The sequence below is a fragment of the Hypanus sabinus genome, chromosome 3 (genome assembly GCF_030144855.1).
Source record: "Hypanus sabinus isolate sHypSab1 chromosome 3, sHypSab1.hap1, whole genome shotgun sequence".
NCBI classification, from domain to species: domain Eukaryota; kingdom Metazoa; phylum Chordata; class Chondrichthyes; order Myliobatiformes; family Dasyatidae; genus Hypanus; species Hypanus sabinus.
Window position 1 is genome coordinate 3,155,104 of NC_082708.1, and position 26,676 is coordinate 3,181,779.

Below are 26,676 nucleotides of genomic sequence, written 5' to 3' on the forward strand. Positions count from 1 at the left end.
TCCCACAATGACTCTCCCCATCACTGACTCTCCCCCACCACTGAATCCCATCCTACAGACACTCTCCCCCACCCACTGAATCCCCTCCCACAGTGACTCTCCCCCACCCACTGAATCCCATCCCACAGACACTTTCCACCCACCCACTGAATCCCCTCCCACAGTGACTCTCCCCCACCCACTGAATCCCCTCCCACAGTGACTCTCCCCATCACTGACTCTCCCCCCACCCACTGAATCCCATCCCACAGCCACTGTCCCCATCACTGAATCCCATCCCACAGACACTTTCCCCCCACCCACTGAATCCCCTCCCACAGTGACTCTCCCCCCACCCACTGAATCCCCTCCCACAGTGACTCTCCCCCCACCCACTGAATCCCATCCCACAGTGACTCTCCCCCCACCCACTGAATCCCATCCCACAGCCACTGTCCCCATCACTGAATCCCATCCCACAGACACTTTCCCCCCACCCACTGAATCCCCTCCCACAGTGACTCTCCCCCCACCCACTGAATCCCCTCCCACAGTGACTCTCCCCATCACTGACTCTCCCCCACCCACTGAATCCCATCCCACAGACACTGTCCCCCATCACTGAATCCCATCCCACAGTGACTCTCTCCCACCCACTGAATCCCCTCCCACAGTGACTCTCCCCCCACCCACTGAATCCCATCCCATAGTGACTCTCCCCCACCCACTGAATCCCCTCCCACAGTGACTCTCCCCATCACTGACTCTCCCCCACCCACTGAATCCCATCCCACAGACACTGTCCCCCATCACTGAATCCCATCCCACAGTGACTCTCCCCACACCCACTGAATCCCCTCCCACAGTGACTCTCTCCCACCCACTGAATCCCATCCCACAGACTCTCTCCCACCCACTGAATCCCATCCCACAGTGACTCTCCCACCCACTGAATCCCCTCCCACAGTGACTCTCCCCCCACCCACTGAATCCCATCCCACAGTGACTCTCTCCCACCCACTGAATCCCCTCCCACAGTGACTCTCCCCATCACTGACTCTCCCCCACCCACTGAATCCCATCCCACAGACACTTTCCTCCCACCCACTGAATCCCCTCCCACAGTGACTCTCCACCACCCACTGAATCCCATCCCACAGTGACTCTCCCCATCACTGACTCTCCCCCACCCACTGAAACCCCTCCCACAGACACTCTCCCCCACCCACTGAATCCCAGCCCACAGACACTCTCCCCCCACCCACTGAATCCCATCCCACAGTGACTCTCCCCCACCCACTGAATCCCCTCCCACAGTGACTCTCCCCATCACTGACTCTCCCCCACCCACTGAAACCCCTCCCACAGACACTCTCCCCCACCCACTGAATCCCAGCCCACAGACACTCTCCCCCCACCCACTGAATCCCATCCCACAGCCACTCTCCCCCACCCACTGAATCCCCTCCCACAGTGACTCTCCCCCCACCCACTGAATCCCATCCCATAGTGACTCTCCCCCACCCACTGAATCCCCTCCCACAGTGACTCTCCCCATCACTGACTCTCCCCCACCCACTGAATCCCATCCCACAGCCACTGTCCCCCATCACTGACTCTCCCCCACCCACTGAATCCCCTCCCACAGACACTCTCCCCCACCCACTGAATCCCATCCCACAGTGACTCTCCCCCACCCACTGTATCCCCTCCCACAGTGACTCTCCCCATCACTGACTCTCCCCCACCCACTGAATCCCATCCCACAGACACTCTCCCCCACCCACTGAATCCCCTCCCACAGTGACTCTCCCCATCACTGACTCTCCCCCACCCACTGAATCCCATCCCACAGACACTCTCCCCCACCCACTGAATCCCATCCCACAGCCACTGTCCCCCAACCCACTGAATCCCCTCCCACAGTGACTGCCCACCCACTGAATCCCCTCCCACAGCCCACAGACACTCTCCTCCACCCACAAAATCCACGCTCAAAGTTCTGGTCACCTCATTATAGGGAGGATGTGGAAGCTTTAGAGAGGGTGCAGAGGAGATTTATCAGGATGCTTTCTGGATTAGAGAGGGTGCAGAGGAGATTCACCAGGATGCTGCCTGGATCAGAGAGGGTGCAGAGGGAGATTCACCAGGATGCTGTCTGGATTAGAGAGGGTGCAGAGGGAGATTCACCAGGATGCTGTCTGGATTAGAGAGGGTGCAGAGGGAGATTCACCAGGATGCTGTCTGGATCAGAGAGGGTGCAGAGGGAGATTCACCAGGATACTGCCTGGATTAGAGAGGGTGCAGAGGAGATTCACCAGGATGCTGTCTGGATTAGAGAGGGTGCAGAGGAGATTCACCAGGATGCTGCCTGGATCAGAGAGGGTGCAGAGGAGATTCACCAGGGTGCTGCCTGGATTAGAGAGGGTGCAGGGGAGATTCACCAGGATGCTGTCTGGATTAGAGAGGGTGCAGAGGAGATTCACCAGGATGCTGCCTGGATTAGAGAGGGTGCAGAGGAGATTCACCAGGATGCTGCCTGGATTAGAGAGGGTGCAGAGGAGATTCACCAGGATGCTGCCTGGATTAGAGAGTGTGCAGAGGAGATTCACCCGGATGCTGCCTGGATTAGAGAGGGTGCAGAGGAGATTCACCAGGATGCTGCCTGGATTAGAGAGGGTGCAGAGGAGATTCACCAGGATGCTGCCTGGATTAGAGAGGGTGCAGAGGAGATTCACCAGGATGCTGCCTGGATTAGAGAGGGTGCAGAGGAGATTCACCAGGATGCTGCCTGGATTAGAGAGGGTGCAGAGGAGATCCCCCAGGACGCTGCCTGGATTAGAGAGGGTGCAGAGGAGATTCACCAGGATGCTGCCTGGATTAGAGAGGGTGCAGAGGAGATTCACCAGGATGCTGCCTGGATTAGAGAGTGTGCAGAGGAGATTCACCCGGATGCTGCCTGGATTAGAGAGGGTGCAGAGGAGATTCACCAGGATGCTGCCTGGATTAGAGAGGGTGCAGAGGAGATTCACCAGGATGCTGCCTGGATTAGAGAGGGTGCAGAGGAGATTCACCAGGATGCTGCCTGGATTAGAGAGGGTGCAGAGGAGATTCACCAGGATGCTGCCTGGATTAGAGAGGGTGCAGAGGAGATCCCCCAGGACGCTGCCTGGATTAGAGAGGGTGCAGAGGAGATTTACCAGGATGCTGCCTGGATTAGAGAGGGTGCATAGGAGATCCCCCAGGACGCTGCCTGGATTAGAGAGGGTGCAGAGGAGATTCACCAGGATGCTGCCCGGATTAGAGAGGGTGCAGAGGAGATTTACCAGGATGCTGCCTGGATTAGAGAGGGTGCAGAGGAGATTCACCAGGATGCTGCCTGGATTAGAGAGGGTGCAGAGGAGATTTACCAGGATGCTGCCTGGATTAGAGAGGGTGCAGAGGAGATTCACCAGGATGCTGCCTGGATTAGAGAGGGTGCAGAGGAGATTCACCAGAATGCTGCCTGGATTAGAGAGGGTGCAGAGGAGATTCACCAGGATGCTGCCTGGATTAGAGAAGATGCAGAGGAGATTCACCAGAACGCTGCCTGGATTAGAGAGGGTGCAGAGGAGATTCACCAGGATGCTGCCTGGATTGGAGAGGGTGCAGAGGAGATTCACCCGGATGCTGCCTGGATTAGAGAAGGTGCAGAGGAGATTCACCAGGATGCTGCCTGGATTAGAGAGGGTGCAGAGGAGATTCACCAGGATGCTGCCAGGTTAGAGAGGGTGCAGAGGAGATTCACCAGAATGCTGCCTGGATTAGAGAGGGTGCAGAGGAGATTCACCAGGATGCTGCCTGGATTAGAGAGGGTGCAGAGGAGATTCACCAGGATGCTGCCTGGATTAGAGAGGGTGCAGAGGAGATTCACCAGGATGCTATCTGGATTAGAGAGGGTGCAGAGGAGATTCACTAGGATGCTGCCTGGATTAGAGAGGGTGCAGAGGAGATTTACCAGGATGCTGCCTGGATTAGAGAGGGTGCAGAGGAGATTCACTAGGATGCAGCCTGGATTAGAGAGGGTGCAGAGGAGATTCACCAGGATGCTGCCTGGATTAGAGAGGGTGCAGAGGAGATTTACCAGGATGCTGCCTGGATTAGAGAGTTTGCAGAGGAGATCCCCCAGGACGCTGCCTGGATTAGAGAGGGTGCAGAGGAGATTTACCAGGATGCTGCCTGGATTAGAGAGGGTGCATAGGAGATCCCCTAGGACGCTGCCTGGATTAGAGAGGCTGCAGAGGAGATTTACCAGGATGCTGCCTGGATTAGAGAGGGTGCAGAGGAGATTCACCAGGGTGCTGCCTGGATTAGAGAGGGTGCAGAGGAGATTCACCAGAATGCTGCCTGGATTAGAGAGGGTTCAGAGGAGATTCACCAGGATGCTGCCTGAATTAGAGAGGGTGCAGAGGAGATTCACCAGAACGCTGCCTGGATTAGAGAGGGTGCAGAGGAGATTCACCAGGATGCTGCCTGGATTAGAGAGGGTGCAGAGGAGATTCACCAGAACGCTGCCTGGATTGGAGAGGGTGCAGAGGAGATTCACCAGGATGCTGCCGGGTTAGAGAGGGTGCAGAGGAGATTCACCAGGATGCTGCCTGGATTAGAGAGGGTGCAGAGGAGATTCACCAGAATGCTGCCTGGATTAGAGAGGGTGCAGAGGAGATTCACCAGGATGCTGCCTGGATTAGAGAGGGTGCAGAGGAGATTCACCAGGACGCTGCCTGGATTAGAGAGGGTGCAGAGGAGATTCACCAGGATGCTGCCTGGATTAGAGAGGGTGCAGAGGAGATTCACCAGAATGCTGCCTGGATTAGAGAGGGTTCAGAGGAGATTCACCAGGATGCTGCCTGAATTAGAGAGGGTGCAGAGGAGATTCACCAGAACGCTGCCTGGATTAGAGAGGGTGCAGAGGAGATTCACTAGGATGCTGCCTGGATTAGAGAGGGTGCAGAGGAGATTCACCAGGATGCTGCCTGGATTAGAGAGGGTGCATAGGAGATCCCCTAGGACGCTGCCTGGATTAGAGAGGGTGCAGAGGAGATTTACCAGGATGCTGCCTGGATTAGAGAGGGTGCAGAGGAGATTCACCAGGGTGCTGCCTGGATTAGAGAGGGTGCAGAGGAGATTCACCAGGATGCTGCCTGGATTAGAGAGGGTGAAGAGGAGATTCACCAGGATGCTGCCTGGATTAGAGAGGGTGAAGAGGAGATTCACCAGGATGCTGCCTGGATTAGAGAGGGTGCAGAGGAGATTCACCAGGATGCTGCCTGGACTAGAGAGGGTGCAGAGGAGATTCACCAGGACGCTGTCTGGATTAGAGAGGGTGCAGAGGAGATGCTGCCTGGATTAGAGAGAGTGCAGAGGAGATTTACCAGGATGCTGCCTGGATTAGAGAGGGTGCAGAGGAGATTCACCAGGATGCTGCCTGGACTAGAGAGGGTGCAGAGGAGATTCACCAGGACGCTGTCTGGATTAGAGAGGGTGCAGAGGAGATGCTGCCTGGATTAGAGAGAGTGCAGAGGAGATTTACCAGGATGCTACCTGGATTAGAGAGGGTGCAGAGGAGATTTACCAGGATGCTGCCTGGATTAGAAAGGGTGAAGAGGAGATTCACCACGATGCTGACTGGATTAGAGAGGGTGCGGAGGAGATTCACCAGGATGCTGTCTGGATTAGAGAGGGTGAAGAGGAGATTCACCAGGATGCTGTCTGGATTAGAGAGGGTGCAGAGGAGATGCTGCCTGGATTAGAGAGAGTGCAGAGGAGATTTACCAGGATGCTACCTGGATTAGAGAGGGTGCAGAGGAGATTTACCAGGATGCTGCCTGGATTAGAAAGGGTGAAGAGGAGATTCACCACGATGCTGACTGGATTAGAGAGGGTGCGGAGGAGATTCACCAGGATGCTGTCTGGATTAGAGAGGGTGAAGAGGAGATTCACCAGGATGCTGCCTGGATTAGAGAGGGTGCAGAGGAGATTCACCAGGATGCTGCCTGGACTAGAGAGGGTGCAGAGGAGATTCACCAGGACGCTGTCTGGATTAGAGAGGGTGCAGAGGAGATGCTGCCTGGATTAGAGAGGGTGCAGAGGAGATTCACCAGGATGCTACCTGGATTAGAGAGGGTGCAGAGGAGATTCACCAGGATGCTGCCTGGATTAGAGAGGGTGCAGAGGAGATTCACCAGAATGCTGCCTGGATTAGAGAGGGTGCAGAGGAGATTCACCAGGATGCTGCCTGGATTAGAGAGGGTGCAGAGGAGATTCACCAGGACGCTGCCTGGATTAGAGAGGGTGCAGAGGAGATTTACCAGGATGCTGCCTGGATTAGAGAGGGTGCATAGGAGATCCCCTAGGACGCTGCCTGGATTAGAGAGGGTGCAGAGGAGATTTACCAGGATGCTGCCTGGATTAGAGAGGGTGCAGAGGAGATTCACCAGGGTGCTGCCTGGATTAGAGAGGGTGCAGAGGAGATTCACCAGAATGCTGCCTGGATTAGAGAGGGTGCAGAGGAGATTCACCAGGATGCTGCCTGGATTAGAGAGGGTGCAGAGGAGATTCACCAGAACGCTGCCTGGATTAGAGAGGGCGCAGAGGAGATTCACCAGGATGCTGCCTGGATTGGAGAGGGTGCAGAGGAGATTCACCAGGATGCTGCCGGGTTAGAGAGGGTGCAGAGGAGTTTCACCAGGATGCTGCCTGGATTAGAGAGGGTGCAGAGGAGATTCACCAGAATGCTGCCTGGATTAGAGAGGGTGCAGAGGAGATTCACCAGGATGCTGCCTGGATTAGAGAGGGTGCAGAGGAGATTCACCAGGACGCTGCCTGGATTAGAGAGGGTGCAGAGGAGATTCAACAGGATGCTGCCTGGATTAGAGAGGGTGCAGAGGAGATTCACCAGGATGCTGCCTGGATTAGAGAGGGTGCAGAGGAGATTCACCAGGATGCTGTCTGGATTAGAGAGGGTGCAGAGGAGATTCACCAGGATGCTGCCTGGACTAGAGAGGGTGCAGAGGAGATTCACCAGGACGCTGTCTGGATTAGAGAGGGTGCAGAGGAGATGCTGCCTGGATTAGAGAGAGTGCAGAGGAGATTTACCAGGATGCTACCTGGATTAGAGAGGGTGCAGAGGAGATTTACCAGGATGCTGCCTGGATTAGAGAGGGTGCAGAGGAGATTCACCAGGATGCTGCCTGGATTAGAGAGGGTGCAGAGGAGATTCACCAGGATGCTGTCTGGATTAGAGAGGGTGCAGAGGAGATTCACCAGGATGCTGCCTGGATTAGAGAGGGTGAAGAAGAGATTCACCAGGATGCTGCCTGGATTAGAGAGGGTGCAGAGGAGATTTACCAGGATGCTGTCTGGATTAGAGAGGGTGCAGAGGAGATTCACCAGGATGCTGCCTGGATTAGAGAGGGTGCAGAGGAGATTCACCCGGATGCTGCCTGGATTAGAGAGGGTGTCTTATGAGGAGAGGTTGAGTGAGCTGGGGCTTTTCTCTCTGGAGTGAAGGAGAATGAGAGGTGACTTGATTGAGGTGTACAAGATGATAAGAGACATTGAAGGAGTGGGCAGTCAGAGACTTTTTCCCAGGGCAGAAATGGCTAAAACAAGCAGGCATCATTTTAAGATGCCTGGAGGGAAATGTCAGGGGTAGGTTTTTTTTTACAGAGAGTGGTGGGTGTATGGAATGTGCTGACAGAGCTGGTGGTGGAGGCAGATACACTAAGGAGATTTAAAAGATTTATTCAGGAACATGGATGATAGAAAAATATATTGGTCAGAACAACATTGTGGGCTGAAGGGTTTGTACTGTTTTGTAGTGTTTCATTGACAGGAAGAAATGGTGGGACTAACGTTCTGAGCTGTGTATATTTCAATGCAAGGGATATTGTAGGAAAGGTGGATGAACTTAGGGCATGGACCAACATGTGGAACTAGGACATTGCAGCCATTAGTGAGACTTGGTCTCATGTTCTTGATATATCTTGCTTTTTTATTTATTTCCATTATTATTTCTTTTGTATTTGAACAGTTTGTTGTCTTTTGCACATTGGTTGTTCGTTCATTCTGTTTTGTGTGGTCTTTCACTGATCCTATTGTGTTTCTTGGATTACTGAGTCTGAATGCTGTTTTCTGGCAAAGGTGTACTTGGTCAGAGAGGGGCCTTCAAAAGTGAAATGTTGCGTGCACAGAGTTTGTATGTTCCTGTCAGAATAAAAGGCAAAGAGAACAGGGTTATGGCTTTTGACCGATATTGAGGCCCTGGTTCAGAAAAAGATGGAGGTGCATAGCAGGTGTACGCAGGCAGGAATAAATTGGTTACTTATGAAATGAAAATTAAGAAATGAAAGAGAAGGAAACACTTAAGAGAAAAATCAGGAGGGTTAAAATAAGGTGCGAGGTTACCCCAGCCAACAAGGTGAAGGAGAATCCCAAGGGATTCTACAGATTTGTTCAGAGCAAAAGGATTGCAAGGGACAAACTTGGTCCTCGGGAAGATCAGAATGGTAATCCATACATGGAACTGAAGGAGATGGGGGAGATCTTAAATGGATTTTTTACATCTGTATTTATGCGGGAGATGGACACAGAGTCTATAGAAGTGAGACAAATCAGCAGTGAGATCATGGACCCTTTACAGATTACAGAGCACGAGGTGTTTGCTGTCTTGAGGCAAATTCGGGTGGTTAAATCCCCAGGGCCTGACAAAGTGTTCCCTTGGGCCCTGAGGGAGGTCAGTGTATAAATTTCTGGGGCCCCAGCTGAGATATTTAAAACATTCGTAGCCTGTGATAAACTATGTGTATATCTGTCTGGACACACCCCTCTGCTGACTGCTCCCATGGCTCCTCCCACAGACCCCTGTATAAAGGCGATTGGAGGCACTGCTCCTCCCTCAGTCTCCAGGATGTTGTGGTCACGTTTGCAGCTAATAAAAGCCTATCTTTTGCCTCCCATCTCCGAGAGTTATTGATGGTGCATCATAGCCACAGCTGGTGCTGGAGGATAGCCAATGTTGATCTGTTCAAAACTCAAGAATAAGCCAGAAAATTATAACCAATCTAACCAATCTTATAGAGTTTTTCGAGGAGGGTACCAGGAAAGCTGATGAAGGCGAGGCAGTGGATGTTGTCTACATGGACTTTAACAAGGTGTTTGACTAGGTCCCACATGGGAAGTTGGTCAAGAACGTTCAGTCGCTCGGCATTCAAGATGAGGTAGTAAATTGGATTAGACATCGGCTTTGTGGGAGAAGCCGGAGAGTGGTCGTGGATGGTTGCCTCTCTGACTGGAAGCCTGTGACTAGTGGCGTGCTGATGGGTCCATTGTTGTTTGTCACTTATATCAGTGATCTGGATGATAATGTGGCCCACTGCAGATGACACCAAGATTAGGGGTGTAGTGGACAGTGAGGAAGGCTATCATGGCTTGCAGAGGGATCTGCATCAGCTGGAAAAATGGGCTGAAAACTGGCAGATGGAATTTAATGCAGACAAGTGCAAGGTTTTGCACTTCAGACAGACCAGCCAGAGTAGGTCTTACACAGTGAACGGTAGGGCACTGAGGAGTGTGGTAGAACAGAGAGATCTGGGAATACTGGTACATAATTCATTGAAAGTGGTATCACAGGTAATAGGGTTGTAAAGAAAGCTTTTGGTACACTGACCTTCATAAATCAATGTATTAAGTACAGGAGATGGGATGTTATGTTGAAAATGTATAAGACATTGGTAAGGCTCAAATTGGAGTATTGTGTACAGTTTGGTCACCTGCTCACAGGAAATAAGGTTGAATGGTGTCAGAGAAAATTGACAAGGATGTTGTCGGGACCTGAATTATAGGGGAAGTGTAAATAGGCTAGAGTGTAGTAGATTGAGTGGACATTTGTTAGAGGAAAATGCAAGCAGGCTTTTTCTACTGAGGTTGGCTGAGACTAAAACTAGAAGTCATTGGTTAAGGGTGAAACATGAAATGTTTAGGGGAACTTCTTCACTCAGAGAGTGGTGAGAATGTGGAATGGTGGATGCAGGTTTGAGTTCAAAATTTAAGAGAAAATTGGATATGTACATGGATGGGAGAGGTATGGACGGCTGTGGTCCAGGTGTTGGTCAATGAGACTAGGCAGAATTATGGTTTGACGTGGACTAGATGGGCTGAAGGGCCTGTTTCTGTGCTGTAGTGCTCGATGACTCCAAATTTCACAGGGACTGACGGAGTTCCAGGACGGGCGTTGACACGACCAGTTTCTGTAATGGAGCCTCTTTGGAATTCTGTGTGATTTTCACCAGAGTGAAACTCTGTAACTGCCCCCTCACTGTGGCTGTGGCCTACAGGGATTTTACTCATTGCCTATATCAAACATTAATTCCAGGAGTACTGGACAGTCACAGCCAGAAATAGCCCTTGTTCCACAGCTCGACCCTCTCTGCCTCAGTGAGGGCTGTAGATCTGGATACCACTGGTCTTTCTGCATACAATGCCCCCCTCCCTCCGGCCACTTCAAGAGTATCAGGATATAACATGCCCCTAGAATCACTCAGTTAACAATAAAGACAGATTCTGCAGACGCTGCAAATCCAGAGCAACACACACAAAATGCTGAGGAACTCAGCAGGCCAGGCAGCGTCCACGGAAATGAATAAGCAGATGACCCTCCAGCAGATCATAGGGAGGAGAAAGACACCAAAATAAAAAAGTGAGGGAGGGGAAAGCGGAAAGCTAGAACGTGATTGGTGAAGCCAGCTGAGTAGGAAGGGTGAAGGGCTGGACAGGAGCGAGTGGACCATGAAAGGGAAGGAGGAAGAGAGGCACAGGGGGGGATGAGATAGGCTGGTGAGGAGAAGAGGTAAGAGACCAGAGTGGGGAATAGAAGAAGTGAGGAGAGGGAGGGAAAAGCATTTTACTGGAAGCAGAAAATTGATAGTCATGCCATCAGGTTGGAGGTTACCCAGACGGAATGTGAGGTGTTGCTCTTCCACGCTGAGAGTGACCTCATTGTGATGCAAGGGGACACCACGGACCAACATATCGGAACAGGAATGGGGAAAGGATTTAAGATGGTTGCCCCCTGGGAAATTCCGCTTTTGGTGGATGGAGTGGGGGTGCTCATCAGTTCCTACTGCACTTGAGGGGCAGAGCATGGAGGGGAGAACTGCTGCCACCTGGTGGATACACAGGCAACTGCAGCACACCAGCCACTGACAGAAATCCAGGGCTTCAGACGGATGCTGTAACTGCAACAATTTATTCTGCATTGTTATTGTTTTACCTTGTTCTACCTCAATGCACTGTGTGAACAATATGCAAGACAAGTATCTCACTGTCTCTCGGTACATGGGACAATAATAAACCAATAAACCAACGTAGCCCTCCTGAAATGTATTCTCCAGACCTGGACAAAGATCTCCAGACCTGGATGAGGGTCTCCAGACCTGGACAAAGATCTCCAGACCTGGACGAGGGTCTCCAGACCTGGACAAAGATCTCCAGACCCGGATGAGGGTCTCCAGATCTGGACAAAGATCTCCAGACCTGGATGGGGGTCTCCAGACCTGGACGAGGGTCTCCAGACCTGGACAAAGATCTCCAGACCCGGATGAGGGTCTCCAGACCTGGACAAAGATCTCCAGACCTGGATGGGGGTCTCCAGACCTGGACGAGGGTCTCCAGACCTGGACAAAGATCTCCAGACCTGGATGAGGGTCTCCAGACTTGGATGAGGGTCTCCAGACTTGGATGAGGGTCTCCAGACTGAAACGAAGTTCTCTCAGAACATGGGACAGGAATAAACCAATAATCCGATTTACCTCCTGTACAATAAAAATGAATTTTTGATATTGCCACACTTACTTCAGATGGGGGGGAGGGGTTGTTGGTTCAGCCCATACACTGATTCACAACTCAGTTTAATAACTTCTGCAAACTATTCTGACCCAATTTGGAAATTTCACTTCTCTTCTAACATGAGCTGGTCAACTCTGTGAAATCCACATGAAAATTAAAATCACCCATGGGAGTCCCTCTGCATTTGCAACAGCTTGTCTATCCTCTGCACTTAGAACATAGAACAGTACAGGCCCTTCAGCCCACAATGTTGTGCCAACCTTTTAACCTACTGCAAAATCAATCTAACCCTTCCCTCCTACATAACCCTCTATTAGATTCTTGAATAGTCGCATGAACAGATACAGGGAGAAGGCAGGCGACTGGGGCTGAGAGGAAAAAGGATTCAGCCATGATAAAGTGGTGAAGCAGACTCAGTAGACTAAATGGCCTCAGTCTGCTCCTGTATCTTATGGTCTTACAGTGTTTCTCTATCATCTATGTGTCTGTCTGTGAGTCACCATAGACCAAAGACTCATTGGTCTAGAATTCCCAGGATTAGCCCTACTGCCATTCTTGAAAAAGGAATGACTTTTTCCACATCCAGTCATCTGGTATTACTCCTGTGGCCAGTGAGGATGTAAAGATCATTGCCAACAGCAATCTCCTCCTGTAGTAACCTGGGCTATATCCCTTCCAGCCACAGGGACTTGGGTATCCCAAAGTCTTTCAGAAGTTCCAGCACATCATCTTCCTTAACATCGATATGTTTTACCAAATCAGTGTGTTCTCTGCTGTCCTCACAATCACATTCACAAGGTTCCTCTGACTGGTGAATACTGAAGTAAAGTATTTATTAATGACCTCCCTACCTCCTCCAGGCGCGGGTTCCCCTTCTATCCCTGGTCGCTCCTACATTCACTCTAGTCTATACATACCTCTAAAATGCTTTGGTTGTTTTCCATAATCCAGTGCACCGAGGCCTTCTCATGCCTGCCCCCCACCCCCCCAACTCTCCTACGTCCATTCTTGAGCTCTGTCCATGTAACTCTCTGGATCCCTGCTTCCTAAACCTTAAGTAGGCTTCTTACTTCCTCTTGACTAGATGTTCCACATCTCTTGTCACCCATGGTTCCTTCACCCAACCACCCTTTCCCTGCCATAAAGGGACCTTATTGAACAATGGAACAATATTAGCCACTCTCCGGTCTTCTGGAAATTTGCCAGTGGCTAACGACAGAGCAAATATCTCGAGAAGGGTCTCCGCAATTTCCCCCCTGAGGGCAAGAGTGGAGAGAGGAAGACGGACAGGATCAGACTGGGAAGTCCAGCGCTGGTCCATAGGCATTTATCCACAGGAACTGACGGTGTTTATTACCAGAGTATCGATGCCAAGAGTGAAGAGCATTAGGAAGAATAATATCGACCAAATGAAGGAGCCAGGCAGGAGAGCGAGGGCCTCTGGGTATGCCACAAATGCCAGGCCAGGACCTGAGGTGGACAAAGAGAGCAGATAACAACATGTCTGGGACATGGACAGCACACGCAGTCCACACTGCCAATCATTTCACACACCCCGGGCCACTGCCCATCCGTGGCCATGCTTCCTTGACAGCTCAGACGTCAACAGGATGGGAGAAAGGGAGCAGGAGAGAGGCAGCTTCACTCAGTGTCCGACCCCAGGAGTGTGAGGGGACGGTGTGGAGGGAGCTTCACTCAGTGTCCGACCCCAGGAGTGTGTGATGGGACAGTGTGGAGGGAGCTTCACTCTGTGTCTGACTGCAGGAGTGTGTGATGGGACAGTGTGGAGGGAGATTCACTCTGTGTCTGACCCCGGGTGTGTGTGATGGGACGGGGTGGAGGGAGATTCACTCTGTGTCTGACCCTGGGAGTATGTGATGGGACGGTGTAGAGGGAGCTTCATTCAGTGTCTGACCCCAGGAGTGTAATGGGACAGTGTAGAGGGAGCTTCACTCTGTGTCTGACCCCGGGTGTGTATGATGGGACGGTGTGGAGGGAGATTCACTCTGTGTCTGACCCCGGGAGTGTGTGATGGGACAGTGTAGAGGGAGCTTCACTCTGTGTCTGACCCTGGGAGTGTGTGATGGGACAGCGTAGAGGGAGCTTCACTCTGTGTCTGACCCCGGGAGTGTGTGATGGGACGGTGTGGAGGGAGATTCACTCTGTGTCTGACCCCGGGAGTGTGTGATGGGACGGTGTGGAGGGAGATTCACTCTGTGTCTAACCCTGGGAATGTGTGATGGGACGGTGTGGAGGGAGATTCACTCTGTGTCTGACCCCGGGAGTGTGTGATGGGACGGTGTGGAGGGAGATTCACTCTGTGTCTAACCCTGGGAATGTGTGATGGGACGGTGTGGAGGGAGATTCACTCTGTGTCTGACCCCGGGAGTGTGTGATGGGACGGTGTGGAGGGAGATTCACTCTGTGTCTGACCCCGGGAGTGTGTGATGGGACGGTGTGGAGGGAGATTCACTCTGTGTCTGACCCTGGGAGTGTGTGATGGGACGGTGTGGAGGGAGCTTCACTCTGTGTCTGACCCCGGGAGTGTGTGATGGGACAGTGTGGAGGAAGATTCACTCTGTGTCTGACCCCGGGTGTGTGTGATGGGACGGGGTGGAGGGAGATTCACTCTGTGTCTGACCCCGGGAGTGTGTGATGGGACGGTGTGGAGGGAGAGTCACTCTGTGTCTGACCCCGGGAGTGTGTGATGGGACGGTGTGGAGGGAGTTTCACTCTGTGTCTGACCCTGGGAGTGTGTGATGGGACAGTGTGGAGGGAGATTCACTCTGTGTCTGACCCCGGGAGTGTGTGATGGGACAGTGTGGAGGGAACTTCACTCTGTGTCTGACCCTGGGAGTGTGTGATGAGACAGTGTGGAGGGAGAGTCACTCTGTGTCGGACCCTGGGAGTGTGTGGCTGGATGGTGTGGAGGGAGATTCACTCTGTGTCTGACCCCGGGAGAATGTGATGGGACAGTGTGGAGGGAGATTCAGTCTGTATCTGACCCAGGAGTGTGATAGGACAGTGTGGAGGGAGCTTCATTCTGCGTCGGACCTTGGGAATGTGTGATAGGATGATGTGGAAGGAGATTAACTCTGTGTCTGACCCCGGGAGTGTGTGATTGGATGATGTGGAGGGAGCTTCACTCTGTGTCTGACTCTGGGAGTGTGTGATGGGACGATGTAGAGGGAGATTCACTCTGTGTCTGACCCCGGGAGTGTGTGATGGGACGGTGTGGAGGGAGATTCACTCTGAGTCTGACCACGGGAGTGTGTGATGGGACGGTGTGGAGGGAGATTCACTCTGAGTCTGACCCCGGGAGTGTGTGATGGGACGGTGTGGAGGGAGATTCACTCTGTGTCTGACCCCGGGAGTGTGTGATGGGACGGTGTGGAGGGAACTTCACTCTGTGTCTGACCCTGGGAGCGTGTGATGGGACAGTGTGGAGGGAGATTCACTCTGTGTCTGACTCTGGGAGTGTGTGATGGGACGATGTAGAGGGAGATTCACTCTGTGTCTGACCCTGGGAGCGTGTTGCTGGATGGTGTGGAGGGAGCTCACAGATTCTCCATTGAAGACTGACAATAATCACTATCTCACCTGAGTCTGCCACGTCGCTCACCTCCACGCCCTTCTTCCACGCCATGTGTCCCAGGATGGAGAAAATGGCAAATCCAGCGAAAAAGCTCGTGACACAGTTGCCGGTAACGATGACCAGTGTGTCCCTGGCAGAAATGACCCGGGTTACTGATAGATCTGGCCAGAAGTCAGCTCTTCCCACTGTCCAACCATGAGATGTCACTGACAATTGGTTTATTATTGTCAGAGATACTGAGATATTGGTGCCCATTGGTCTCAAAAAAGGGAGCACGGTGCTCATGCACCTGTCTACACCAACCGTGGTGAGGTTAAGAGGACTGAGAGCTTCAAGTTCTTCATAACATCAGAAATGGGAGCAGGAATTGGTCATCTGGCCTGTCGATAACATCATGGCTGCTCTGGCTATGGAAAGCATTGAGGGATCTCCCACGCAGAGGAGTTCCACCACATGGGGATTTCAAGAAAGGGATCTCCACTCTGGTGGATCTCCACCTCAAGGGACTGCATGCTGGAGACCCTACCTTATGCTCCACTGCAAGGGAGCTCCACTCTGAGGGATCTCCACCATGTGAGAGATCTCTACAACGTGGGATCACCCTGTGAGGGATCTCCACTTTGATGGATCTCCATCCTGTGAAGAACATCCAACATGTGAAGAATCTTCACCATGTGAGGGATCTTCACCCTGAGGGATCTCCACCCTGTGAGGGATCCCCACCCTAAGAAGAAAATTCACACTTTGAGGGATGTCCACCCTGAGGGATCTCCACCCTGTGAGGGATCTCTGATTATGAGGGATCTCCACCCTGTGAGGGATCTCTGATTATGAGGGATCTCCACCCTGTGAGGGATCTCTGACTTGTGAGGGATGTCCATCATGTGAAGAATCTTCACGCTGTGAGGGATCTCCACCCTGATGGATATCTACCATGAGGGATCTCTACCCTGATGGATCTCCTCTCTGTGAGGAATCTCTACCCTATGATGGATCTCCACACAGAGGGATCTCCATCGCGTGAGGGATTACCCTGAGGGATCTCCACCCTGTGAAGAATCTTCACCCTGTTAGGGATCTGATTTGTGAGGGATCATCCTGTGAGGGATCTCCACTATATGAGAGATCTCCACACAGAGGGATCTCCACCCTGTGAAGAATCTTCACCCTGTTAGGGATCTGATTTGTGAGGGATCTCCACCCTGTGAGGGATCTCTGCTGTGTGGGATCTCCACCCTGTGAAGGGCCTGCACCCAAGGCTTCTCACCTGACCACGTTGTTGTCAAACTTGTTGTACGATGCCATGGACAACAGGCCCCCAAATCCGATGCCCAGCGAGTAGAAGATCTGGGAAGCAGCATCATTCCACACCTCAGGAAAAGAACAGGAAGCTCAGTGACATGGCGACGGACAACATCTGGGGGTGGGAAGGGAGTGGCACGGGGACGCCAACAACAGTAGAGGGAAGGACACTAATGGGGGCATGAAGGGAGGGGCAGCATCATCACATCAGGGCAGTAGGTGAGAGAGTCAAGAGTACAGAATGGGCTCACTTTCATACACTCTCTCCCCTTGTCTTTCTCTCTTTCTTTCTCATATTCTATCCATCTCTCTCTCACTCACTCTCCCCTCCTATCTCTTACTCTCTCCTATTACCCCTCACTCTCTCCCACTTTCTCTGTCTCACCTCATCCTCTTCCTTCCTATTGTCTCTCTGTTCCCCTCCACTCTCCCCCTCCCTCTCTCTTTTCACTTCCCCCCTCTCTCTCTCTCTATCTCCTCACTCTCTCCCTCCCTTCTTTCCCCTCTTCTCCCGCTGCTCTCCCTTTGTATAAACTTTGTGGAGTACCCCCAGCGGATGGAGACAGGCTGTGACCCCCTCAGCGGCTGATCTCTCCTGACTCGGCAGTTAGTTGGGAACCTTCCCATGACTCCCATCCCCAGCATCCATCCACGATGCATGACCCCACTCTCCTGCGCTCCTCGCTGATCCCTGGCCCCTGGGGGTGGTGTGTGAGAGTGCGATGTGCTCCCTACCTGTGCACTGCCCAGGCGCTTCCAGTTGGTACTGAGGTAGAATTGGACTCCGCGGAGAGAACCCTGCAGTGTGGCTCCGCGGATAATCAGTACGATCAACACCACGTAGGGGAATGTAGCAGTGATGTACACGATCTGAAACAGTGAGACAGCGCCCAGCGGTGAGGTGGTAACAGGCTGGCTGAAACCTCTCAGAACCAGGCCTTCTGCCCTCGGTGTCTCTGCATGAACTAGCCCTCTGCCCTCGGTGTCTGTACATGAACTACCCTCTGCCCTCGGTGTCTGTACATGAACTAGCCCTCGGTGTCTGTACATGAACTAACCCTCTGCACTCGGTTTCTGTGCATGAACTAACCCTCTGCCCTCGGTGTCTGTACATGAACTTGCCCTTGGTGTCTGTACATGAACTTGCCCTCTGCCCTCGGTGTCTGTACATGAACTTGCCCTCTGCCCTCGGTGTCTGTACATGAACTACCCTCTGCCCTCGGTGTCTGTACATGAACTTGCCCTCTGCCCTCGGTGTCTGTACATGAACTAACCCTCTGCCCTCGGTGTCTGTACATGAACTTGCCCTTGGTGTCTGTACATGAACTAACCCTCTGCCCTCGGTGTCTGTACATGAACTTGCCCTCTGCCCTCGGTGTCTGTACATGAACTTGCCCTCTGCCCTCGGTGTCTGTACATGAACTAACCCTCTGCCCTCGGTGTCTGTACATGAACTTGCCCTCTGCCCTCGGTGTCTGTACATGAACTTGCCCTCTGCCCTCGGTGTCTGTACATGAACTAACCCTCTGCCCTCGGTGTCTGTACATGATCTTGCCCTTGGTGTCTGTACATGAACTAACCCTCTGCCCTCAGTGTCTGCACATTAACTAACCCCCTGCCCTCAGTGTCTGTACATGAACTAACCCTCTGCCCTCAGTGTCTGTGCATGAACTAACCCTCTGCCCTCGGTATCTGTACATGAACTAACCCTCGGTGTCTGTACATGAACTTGCCCTCTGCCCCCGGTGTCTGTACATGAACTTGCCCTTGGTGTCTGTGCATGAACTAACCCTCTGCCCTCGGTGTCTGTACACTAATCCCTTCTGCCTGCACATGATCCATAACATTTTGCATTTGGAAAACATCGAGTCAACATAGACATCCACAGCTCATTACAGGCCCTTCGGCCCACAATGTTGTGCCGACCCTCAAACCCTCCCAATGAACTGTACTGCTCTGTTCTATCACAGAACATGGAACGTACAAATCCACAGATTACAGGCCCTTCGGCCCACAATGTTGTGCCGGCTATGTAACCTACTCTAGAAACTGCCTAGAATTTCCCTACCACATGGCCCTCTATTTTTCTAAGCTCCATGTACCTATCTAAGAGACTCTTAAAAGACCCGATCGTATCCACCTCCACCACAGTCGATGGCAGTGCATTACACACACCCACCACTCTCTGTGTGAAAAACTTACCTCTGACATCTTCTCAGCACCTATTTCCAAGCACCTTAAAACTATGCCCCCTCAAGTTAGTCACTTCAGCCCTGTGAAAAAGCCTCTGACTATCCACACAATCAATGCCTCATCATCTTATACACTAGGGATCAGACAGGGCTCCAGGGAGTTACATGGTAGCCAGGACAGAGTTTAAGAATGGACTTGGGATAGCTGGGGGGTGGGGGCATGAGAAGGCCTTGGTGCACAGGATTACAGAAACCCCGAGGTGTTCTACACATGTGATGACTGGAATGAGGGCAGGGCCGATCAGCGATGGAGAAGAAAACACCTGGCTGGAGTTGGAGGAGGTAGGGAGGTCATTAATGAATACTTTACTTCAGTATTCACCAGTCAGAGGCACCTTGTGACTGTGATTGTGAGGACAGCAGAGAACACACTGATTTGGTAAAACATATCGATGTTAAGGAAGATGATGTGCTGGAACTTCTGAAAAAGTTGCGATAGATAAGCCCCCGGGGCTAGATTGGATATACCCCAGATTATTACGGGAAGAGATTGCTGCATATTTGGTGATGATTTTTTATGTCCTCACTGGATGATTGGAGGGTGGCAAATGTTATTCCTTTGTTCAAGAAAGGGAGTAGGGATAACTGGGAATTATAAACCAGTGAGCCTTTGGTCTGTGGTGGATTCTTCGAGACAGGATCTACGAGCATTTGAAGAAACATAGTCAGATTAGAAATAGTCAACGTGGCTTTGTGAGGGGTAGGTGATGCCACAAGAGCCTGATCGGTTTTTTTGAGTAAGTGACAAACTAATTGATGAAGGTAGAGCAGTGGATGTGGGGACATGGATTTTAGTAAGGTGTTCCCCACGATAAGTTCATTCAGAAAGTCAGGAGACATGGCATCCAGGGAAACCTGGCTGTGTGGATTTAGAATTGGCTTGCCCACAGAGGGCAGAGGAGTGTATTCTGCCTGGAGGTTGGTGACCAGTGATCTGCAGGGAGCTGTTCTGGGACTCCTGCTCCTTCTGGTTTTTGTAAATGACTTGGATGAGGAAATAGAAGGGTGGGTTAGTAAGTTTCTCAATGACACACAGTTGGTGGAGTCGTGAGTGTTGTTGTAGGTTCAAAGTGACATTGACAGGATGCAGACTTGGGCTGAGAAATGGTAGATGGAATTCATCTCAGGAAAGTGTGAAGTGATTCACTTTGGAAGGTGAAATTGAAGACAGAGTACAGGATAAGTGGAGGATTCTGAGCGGTGTGGAGGGATGGAGTAACATAGATCCCAGCAAGTTGATAGGATAGTTGTGAAGGTGTTCAGTGTGCTGGCCTTCACCAGATGAGTTTGAAGTGTGTAAAATTGTGAGGGGCACAGACAGAGTAAACAGCCAGCACCTCTATCCCAGAGTGAGTAAGGTGACTGGGGGATGTCAGAGACAGATTTTTTACAGAGAGTGGTGGGTGTGTGGAACACACTGCCAGGGGTGATGTAGAGGCAAGTACATTAGGGACATTCAAGAGGGCCGTGTAAGAGGGAGGGAGAGGTTGATCTTCAAGTAGGTTAATAGGTCAGCACAATATGGTGGGCCAAAGGAAGTTCTATCTTCTGCCATTTCCTGCATTTCACATGCCTAACAGCCTCTTAAATACTTTGATCATATCCACTTCCTTGAACACTCTGGGGAGAGGGAGGAGGTGGGAGAGGGAGAATGGGAGTGAGGGTGGGAGAGGGGGAATAGGAGAGGGAGTGCGAGAGGGGAATAGGAGTGAGGGTGGGAGAGGGGGAATAGGAGAGAGGGGGTGGGAGAAGGGGAATAGGAGAGAGGGTGGATGGGCCACTCAGCCACCTCAACCCCATCACAAACCCACTTTGCCCCATCACTGACCCTCCAACACCCCCTCATCCTCATCAATGGCCCCTTTGTCCGCTTTTACCCACCCGCCACATCCCACCTTCCCTCCCACCATCACTGTATCTTTGACTCACCTTGCCAGAGCTGCGGATGCCTTTCAGACAGCAGAGGAAAATGAAGACCCACGCTGCCAGGAGGCAGACAGCCAGCTGCCATCGAACTGGGCCGGGGTCTCCAAGACCCGTGCTTCCGGGCAGTCCCAGGACCCGCTCGCTGCCAAGAGACCAGACAAAGTGTCACAGCCGGGGAGCAAAGCCTCAATCACAAGCCCCAAACCCCTCCCCTGAGCACATTGACGCTATAGCATGCTCACAACACACTGAACTACCAACTGACTGTGGAAGGAAACCGGAGTAGAAGCTCCTTACAGACAGTGCTGCAGGTTGAACCTGGGTCGCTGGGGCTATAATACTGTTACACAACCGTTAGACAGATCCATGGGTAGGAAAGGTTCAGAGGGAGGTGGGTACATTGTTCAGCATTGACCAGTTGGGCTGAATCTCTATCACTCTGAGTCCATAACCCTACAGTGAGAGGCTTCTAAAGCCAGTGAGACAAGGCTCCCATCGAGTAAAGCAGTAAGGGAGGACTTACTTCCAGAAGACTTCGCTGGCACTCAGATCACTCTGGTTAGACGTTAGGTTCTGTGAGGAATGTGAGAACTGTCACTAAACACAGCCCCTCCAGGTTCACGTCCCCTCACTCCCTCACCAGCAACTCGCCTCATTCATCACCATTCCTCTTCCCACATACCCAACATCGAGCTTGGCCCGTCACCTCTGTACTGAGCACGATGTCAATCTGACTAATCCCATCCACCCAGACACGGTCCACGTCATTCCATTCCCTTCCCGTCCATGACAAATTATTCTCAAAGTTAGCAGATACTACCTAGAGATCAGAATCAGGTTTCCTATCACCGGCATGTCAGGAAATCTGTTGTTTTACGGCAGCAGTACATTGCAATACATAATCAGAAAACCTGTAAATTACAGTGAATATATATATTTAAAAAGTTAAATTAAATAAGAAATGCAAAAGGAGAAATTGTGAGTTAGTGTTCAACGGTTCATTATCCATTCAGAGATCTGATGGCAGAGGGGAAGAAGCTGTTTCTGAAATGTTGAGTGTGTGGCTTGTGGCTCCTGTACCTCCTCCCTGATGTTAGCAATGAGAAGAGGACATGTCCTGGGCGATGGGGGTCCATAATGATGGATATCACTTTTGTGAGTCATTGCTCCTTGAAGATGTCCTGGATGTTGGGGAGACTGGTGCCCATGATGGAACTGGCCGAATTTACAACTTCCTACAGGTTCTTTCAATCCTGTCCTGTGTCCACCACCCCCAGACAGACAGTCATGCAGCCAGTGATGCAACCTGTCCTGTGCCCACCACCCAGACAGACAGTCATGCAGCCAGTGATGCAACCTGTCCTGTGTCCAGCACCCCCAGACAGACAGTCATGCAGCCAGTGATGCAACCTGTCCTGTGCCCACCACCCAGACAGACAGTCATGCAGCCAGTTGGAATGTTCTCCATTCATTTCCATGCAGGAATTTACAAGAAAATAAATAATTTATGAAAAACTACACATAAACAAAGGCTGCCAAACAACCAATGTATAAAAGAAGACAACTTGTGCATGTTGTCTAACAGCCTCTGAAATCCTTCTGTCATATCTGCTTCAGCAAGCTGAAGCACAGCTTCTACCCCTCTGCTGTAAGTCTGCTGAATGGACAACGTGGACTCTCAGCCTGACAATCTACCTCGTTAGCATTTTGCACTAATCTCACTGCACTTTATTCTGCAACCTGTAACTGTTGGACTTGCCCCACATTAATGTAGTGATATGACCTGTCAGGATGGCTTGGGAAACAAAGGTTTTCACTGTACCTCAGTATGTCGGTTTCAAAAACGTGAGCCGCACATCTCTTAAACTTCCCCTCACACTACTGAAGCATGTCCTCCAGCTCCACGTTTCTACCCGGAATTGGACTCTGACTGTCGAGCCTGTTTATGACTCTCATAAGTTTCCATCACATTGCTACTGAGTCTTCTTCCTGACACACTGTCACCTTCAAACACAAGAGTTTCTGCAGATGCAGGAAATCCAGAGCAACACGCACAAAGCACAGGAGGGACCCAGCAGGTCAGGCAATCAATGTTCTGGGCCAAGATCCTTCATCGGGACCTGAAAGGAAGGGGAAAGATGCCAGAAACAAGAAGATGAGGGCAGTGAGAGGAGGAAAAGCTAGAAGGTGATAGGTGAAGCCAGGTGAGTAGGCAGGGGGAAGAATGTAAGAAGCTGGGTGGTGATAGGTGGGAAAGGGAAAGGGTTGGAGAGGAAGGAATCTGATTGGAGCAGAGAGTGGACCATGGGAGAAAGGGAAGGAGGAGGGAACCGGGGGAACTGACAGACAGGTGGGGAAATGAAGTAGAGGGAGGGGGCAGGGGGAAGGGGATAAATTACCAGAAGTTGGAGAAATCGATGTTCATGCCATCAGGTTTGAGGCTACCCTGAGAATACAAGGTGTTGCTCCTCTGACCTGAGAGTTGCCTCTTTGTGGCAGAAGGAGGCTGTGGGCTGGGAATGTGGAAAGGAATTAAAGTGGTTGGCACCGGGAAATTTCGCTTTTGGCTGATGGAGCTGAGGTCCTGCAGTCTATGTCGGACCTCACCAATGGAGGCTGCACAGGGAGCAGCGATAGGGTAGGCCCAGCCCGTTCCAACCTCTTGCTGCAACTGAAATCCTACAATCAAGCGATGCTGTCACCAACTCGAACATGCCCACTTCTCACTGCTACCATCAGGCAGGAGGTAGAGGAGCCTGAAGACACACACTCAGTGATTCAGAAACAGCTTCTCCCCCTCTGCCATCAGGGAGGAGGTACAGGAGCCTGAAGACACACACTCAGTGATTCAGAAACAGCTTCTCCCCCTCTGCCATCAGGGAGGGGGTACAGGAGCCTGAAGACACACACTCAGTGATTCAGAAACAGCTTCTCCCCCTCTGCCATCAGGGAGGGGGTACAGGAGCCTGAAGACACACACTCAGTGATTCAGAAACAGCTTCTCCCCCTCTGCCATCAGGGAGGGGGTACAGGAGCCTGAAGACACACACTCAGTGATTCAGAAACAGCTTCTCCCCCTCTGCCATCAGGGAGGGGGTACAGGAGCCTGAAGACACACACTCAGTGATTCAGAAACAGCTTCTCCCCCTCTGCCATCAGGGAGGGGGTACAGGAGCCTGAAGACACACACTCAGTGATTCAGAAACAGCTTCTCCCCCTCTGCCATCAGGGAGGGGGTACAGGAGCCTGAAGACACACACTCAGTGATTCAGAAACAGCTTCTCCCCCTCTGCCATCAGGGAGGGGGTACAGGAGCCTGAAGACACACACTCAGTGATTCAGAAACAGCTTCTCCCCCTCTGCCATCAGGGAGGGGGTACAGGAGCCTGAAGACACACACTCAGTGATTCAGAAACAGCTTCTCCCCCTCTGCCATCAGGGAGGGGGTACAGGAGCCTGAAGACACACACTCAGTGATTCAGAAACAGCTTCTCCCCCTCTGCCATCAGGGAGGGGGTACAGGAGCCTGAAGACACACACTCAGTGATTCAGAAACAGCTTCTCCCCCTCTGCCATCAGGGAGGGGGTACAGGAGCCTGAAGACACACACTCAGTGATTCAGAAACAGCTTCTCCCCCTCTGCCATCAGGGAGGGGGTACAGGAGCCTGAAGACACACACTCAGTGATTCAGAAACAGCTTCTTCCCCTCTGCCATCCGATTCCTGAATGGACAATGAACCCATGGACACTGCCTCACTATTTTTGCATGCTTTATGCTTTTATGTTTTGTTGTACCTTATGGTAATTATTTTATTTTTTGCACTGTACTGGTCCCACAAAATAACAAATTTCAATTCATAGGTCTGTGATATTAAACCCCTCTGTATTCTCTTAGCCAGAGGTTTGTTCCTGGGCTGTGTCTACCCCTCTGACCTGGAACCTGAGATGTCCTCCCTGTGGTACTAGGAGTACTGTCCTGCCATCCCCACTCACTCTCCTTAAGAGTCCCACCCTTCTGTTCCCATCGGGAGTCTCACACTCCCGTCCCCACTTGCTGCCCTCAGGAATCCCACCCTCCAATTCCCATTCGTTCCCCTTGGGAATCCCACCTCCCCATCCTCCCTCATTCCCCTGCTAATCCCACCCTCCTGTTCCCACTCATTCACCTCAGAAATCCCATTCTTCGTCCTTGCTCACTCTCCTTGGGAATTCCCATTGTCCCAGTGGGGAGGGACAGACCACCTACCTGACACAACTGTAAGTTGTCCGGGGCCTCACACGACCAGGGCAGAGGGTTCTGGAAGGAGCTGCCCAAGTAGTAGAAGGTCCAAGCAATAATGACGTTGTAGTAAAGTGAGACCAAGGAGGCCACCACCAACATCCCGATTCCAATCCCTGGCAAAGCAGGCAAGAAGAGGGCTGTCAGGGTCACAAGCAGAGGGACAGTGAGGCTGGAAGGTGATTATGGTCCCAGTCGCCAGCAGCACTGCACATCGACACACAGGGACTGCAGAGAGCTCAAACCCATCCTGAGGCCATCAAGGGTTTGACTGAAACAGGAAAGGGGTGGGGCAGTGTGATCTCCCCTCAGGACCACCCCTCCCACGGTGTGGCCCTCCCACAGTGAGACCGTCCATCAGTACCACCCCCACAGTGTGACCCTCCCTCAGTACCACCCCTCCCACAGTGACCCTCCCTCAGGACCACCCCTCCCACAGTGTGACCCACCCTCAGTATCAACCCTCTACAGCGTGACCCTCCTTCAGTATCAACCTTCTACAGCGTGACCCTCACTCAGGACCAACTCTCCCACAGTGTGACAATCCCTCAGTACCATCTCTCCGACAATCTGACCCTCCCTCAGTACAGCTACCAGATCTGAGCCAATGTTTGAGATTTTATAGGATCATGGGTTCGGCTCCGAGTATGAGGGAGCACATCAGCCTCGATATTCAGGAAGGTGCAGCAATTGCAGGACGGGAGGACTTCTTTGTCTTCTTAGGCAGCTCAGTGAGTAGCCAAGGGGAAACAGTATGGGTTATCAACGAGATGGGCTCAGTGAGACAGACGTGGACATCGGAGACAATCGATGGGTTATCAACGAGATGGGCTCAGTGAGACAGACGTGGACATCGGAGACAATCGATGGTTTATCAGTGAGATGGGCTCAGTGAGACAGATGTGGACATCGGAGACAATCGATGGTTTATCAACGAGATGGGCTCAGTGAGACAGACGTAGACATCGGAGACAATCGATGGGTTATCAATGAGATGGGCTCAGTGAGACAGATGTGGACATCGGAGACAATCGATGGTTTATCAATGAGATGGGCTCAGTGAGACAGATGTGGACATCGGAGACAATCGATGGGTTATCAACGAGATGGGCTCAGTGAGACAGATGTGGACATCAGAGACAATCGATGGGTTATCAGTGAGATGGGCTCAGTGAGACAGATGTGGACATCGGAGACAATCGATGGTTTATCAATGAGATGGGCTCAGTGAGACAGATGTAGACATCGGAGACAATCGATGGTTTATCAGTGAGATGGGCTCAGTGAGACAGATGTAGACATCGGAGACAATCGATGGTTTATCAGTGAGATGGGCTCAGTGAGACAGATGTAGACATCGGAGACAATCGATGGGTTATCAACGAGATGGGCTCAGTGAGATAGATGTGGACATCGGAGACAATCGATGGTTTATCAATGAGATGGGCTCAGTGAG

At 51.7% G+C, this 26,676-nt stretch overlaps 1 protein-coding gene across 1 annotated transcript in view; it reads right to left on the reverse strand.

Annotated features, from left to right (window-relative positions):
- Nucleotides 1-26,676, reverse strand: part of slc6a7 (solute carrier family 6 member 7) — a 179,132-nt gene that overhangs the window by 23,511 nt on the left and 128,945 nt on the right. The window contains exons 4-10 of the mRNA XM_059963537.1: nucleotides 25,188-25,336; nucleotides 21,464-21,513; nucleotides 20,944-21,082; nucleotides 17,498-17,632; nucleotides 16,728-16,831; nucleotides 15,466-15,590; nucleotides 13,223-13,335 (exon numbers count right to left, since the gene is read on the reverse strand). Coding sequence (XP_059819520.1) covers nucleotides 13,223-13,335; nucleotides 15,466-15,590; nucleotides 16,728-16,831; nucleotides 17,498-17,632; nucleotides 20,944-21,082; nucleotides 21,464-21,513; nucleotides 25,188-25,336 — 815 coding nt within the window. The remainder of the gene's footprint in view (nucleotides 1-13,222; nucleotides 13,336-15,465; nucleotides 15,591-16,727; nucleotides 16,832-17,497; nucleotides 17,633-20,943; nucleotides 21,083-21,463; nucleotides 21,514-25,187; nucleotides 25,337-26,676) is intronic.